At 31.8% G+C, this 3,353-nt stretch overlaps 1 protein-coding gene across 1 annotated transcript in view; it reads right to left on the bottom strand.

Annotated features, from left to right (window-relative positions):
- Window positions 1-2,886: 2,886 nt before the first annotated feature.
- Window positions 2,887-3,353, bottom strand: part of LOC101504741 (protein RMD5 homolog) — a 3,015-nt gene continuing 2,548 nt past the window's right edge. The window contains exon 3 of the mRNA XM_073363760.1: window positions 2,887-3,353. Coding sequence (XP_073219861.1) covers window positions 3,105-3,353 — 249 coding nt within the window. The 3' untranslated portion in view covers window positions 2,887-3,104.

A 3,353-nucleotide genomic window follows, 5' to 3' on the forward strand; every position in this document is an offset into this window, starting at 1 on the left:
AGTGTACCCCACTAATAAGAAAGTATTCATTTTGTATTCTTGCAAACTAAAAATGGTAGGCAATATAGGATAAAACGCGTGAATGTGCTCTTCATTCTTTTCATTATGCACATATTGTGATAAAGGTATACTACTATTTCACAGTGTGTGTACTTGTATCATATGATGCATGTACCTTATCTTTTGTTGGAAAATGCTTACATATGGTAATGAAGTTTCTTAACGTCACGTGTCAAGTTATTTGTGAAAAAAAAGGCGTGTAATACAAACAAATCTTAAGACGGTGCATCAAATCATCAATGGCAATAAGCTATTCAACTTTGCTTTTTGTAAGCAACTAAATAATGTTGTTGAAATTAGAAGAAAGTTTAGGATCACGGTGTTGACTTAAAAAGCAAATCATATGAAGAAGCAGTCAATAGTTATTGGAGTGGAATTGTTTTTTTTTATTTTTTTAATATTCGTAAGATGTAAAAAATAAAATGTAAGAGAGATAGAAATAAATAGTGTTACACAATATGATTATGTTTTGATGCGATCATAACAGCGAAAATGAAATAAGAGAGAAGTTTAAAAAGAAAAAAATAATAATGTTTTGGTTGACATGGAAGAAATTAAAAATTCTATTATAGCCATGATTATACGATGATAAAACACGTCTTATATTGCAGCAGGTATAATAAATTAAACACATAAAAAACATGTGATAATAAAAGTAAAACACGTCTTGAATTTAGTTCTTATCAAATATCAACTTTGTTTTTTTGAGAGATCAAATATCAACTCTTACTCTATACTTAATTACTTATTATAGTTCTATAAAAGAACAAACTTTATTTTAAACAATCATTATATTGCAGCAGGTAACCTATTTAAATCTTATGGCGAGTATCTAAATGTGGAAATTTTTTATCTCAATATCCACTTTTGATTCAAAACCAAAATAAGTATAATTGTTGGTTGATATTATAGACTATAATCTTCAATTCCTTTACATTCTTATAAAATAAATCACAAGTTTGCACTAAACATAATCAAATTATGAAGTGTATAATACTAGTTAAGAGATGAGAGAATATCGGAATTAAAGAAAGAAGGTAGTGGTTAAATCTATTTTGAAAATGTTTTTTTTTTTATCCTACTAGGTTGAAAAAAATGGAATTCTAACATTTTTTATGAATGAGATTTTGTCGCTATTGTTAAATTCGTTCTAACGGCATTTTATGTTTTCCGTGAATTTTCTTCGCTACATTGAAATGGAGAACAATAACGAAAGGCTGACACCATTTTATCGCAACCGTTTTCTTGCAGCCACATATTCAAAATCATCACTAGCGATTTAGTTTTGCGGTACTTTAAAGATTGAATCAAATAAGTTCTTTTATGTGCTATTATATATATAGTCCAAAATTCTTATATCTATTTTATTATGAATTTGAAAATCTGTACAGAAAAAGGTAAAATTTTTGTTTTTTATTTGAAGATGAAAATTGGCCTGAAGTGGATATGAGGTCGTGGTCAAAATGTGATTGCGAAAAATGGCTCCGCTCCTCTATAAAGAGTGTTGTGCTTACAAACACTTTGAAATTCAAGTCAGAATTTGAGTTAGAGGTGTTATAGAATGAGTTGTCTATGTTAGTTGGCTGATTTTGCTCTTTTTATAGAAGGAAATAGATCAAATCCTAAGATATCCGACGAAAAAAGCTTGATGAGATTCTCACACCTGACATTGATAGTAATTATGTTTGTTACAATGTAACAATATTATGAATTATGATGTCATAAATTAATTAGACTATACTAACATTTAGAGTTGGACAACGGATCGGGTAGGGCGGGTTTGAGCTCAAAACTCCCAACCAATTCAAACTACGAGTGCAATATATAGATCCATTTCCGTCCATTTTTCGTTTTCGAGTTCGTCGGGTACGGGTTTGTCGGAATGCAGTTTCTTCGTTTGGGTTTTTTCGGGTTACAAGTTTTGACACTTTGAATCCTAAATCTAAACAGAGTTTGAAACTCTGACTTAAAAATACAAAAGATGAGAAGAAAATTATAGATCTAGCCATTTAAATAGTAGATCTGGTTGCAAAAAGATCCAAACAAACAGATCTGATTGTTGAAGAAGTTGTAATCGGAGAAAAGATCCAACTTAATGATATTTATTGCACAAAAGTAATATTCCATAATAAAATATATAAAAAAAGTAAAAGTACATGAATATAGACTAGATCAATTAATATTAACTTATCATATAATGTTGACTGAGACTTGAACCCCCGACATATCAATGTTGATCCCCTTTGTTGATCCCCGACATATCAATATCAAGTTGTAACCCCCGACACGCTACTGGTTCTACGAGGTTGCGATCCCCTTTGTCCAAACAAACAAACATTCGCAAGGATCGAGAACATGTGCAAGTCATGCTAGACAAAGGGGATCGCAACCTCGTAGAACCAGTAGCGTGTGCTAGTGAAAGTGTATAGCACCTTCACTTTGATAGAGGAGAAAGGAAGGGTCTTAGAGACCGATGCAACTTAGTAACACCAAATTAACTTTAAATTCATATTTGAAATTTAACCTTAGTTTATTTTTATCACCATATAATCAAACATCCACTTATCTTTTTATGAGGAGGGTCTCAAAGGAAATGTATTAGCAGATCTGATACTCTTGCACAAAGTGGTAAATATGAACACATAAATATATAATATTGGTTATGCTCCTACTAATCTGGCTAAGATAGCTGAAAAAAAAATTGTGTCTGCTTCTCCACCCTTTTACAACTTTGGTATACCCAGATGGTAACTAAAGATTTAAGGGGGGAAATTCTCCACCCAATATCAGTTCGAATATACACATCAAGATATGATTTCATCCATAGACCAGACTAAAATCCTATTTATGTGGATTAATCTTATTCGCACTTGAATGCTGGTAATTAATCACTACAGAATTAAAAAGAATTTCTATTTACAAGTATATGAAACATACAGACATCACAACTAGCCATGGGCTTTTGCAATCACCATACAAAGGTACACCTATACTAACAAGTAATTCAGATAATACAAGAGAGTTTTGATACAAATTCATGAAAATCACAAATATAGTTGCTTGCACTGTGCTGCATCAATATCAAAAGGACAATACGGGCACTTAAACACTTTTGTGCTATTCTTGGACATTTTCAAGATAGACTGCTTACAGAGGACATGTCCACACGACATCAACATTGGAGGGTTATCCTCGTTTGCTTGTTCCTTCGAAACAGGACAAACAAAAATAGAATGGAACTGGAATTCCTTGTCCATCTCAATTGGCACTGGTAACTGGTTCATAGACTGCCA

The sequence above is a fragment of the Cicer arietinum genome, chromosome 7 (genome assembly GCF_000331145.2).
Source record: "Cicer arietinum cultivar CDC Frontier isolate Library 1 chromosome 7, Cicar.CDCFrontier_v2.0, whole genome shotgun sequence".
Classification (NCBI taxonomy): Eukaryota; Viridiplantae; Streptophyta; class Magnoliopsida; order Fabales; family Fabaceae; genus Cicer; species Cicer arietinum.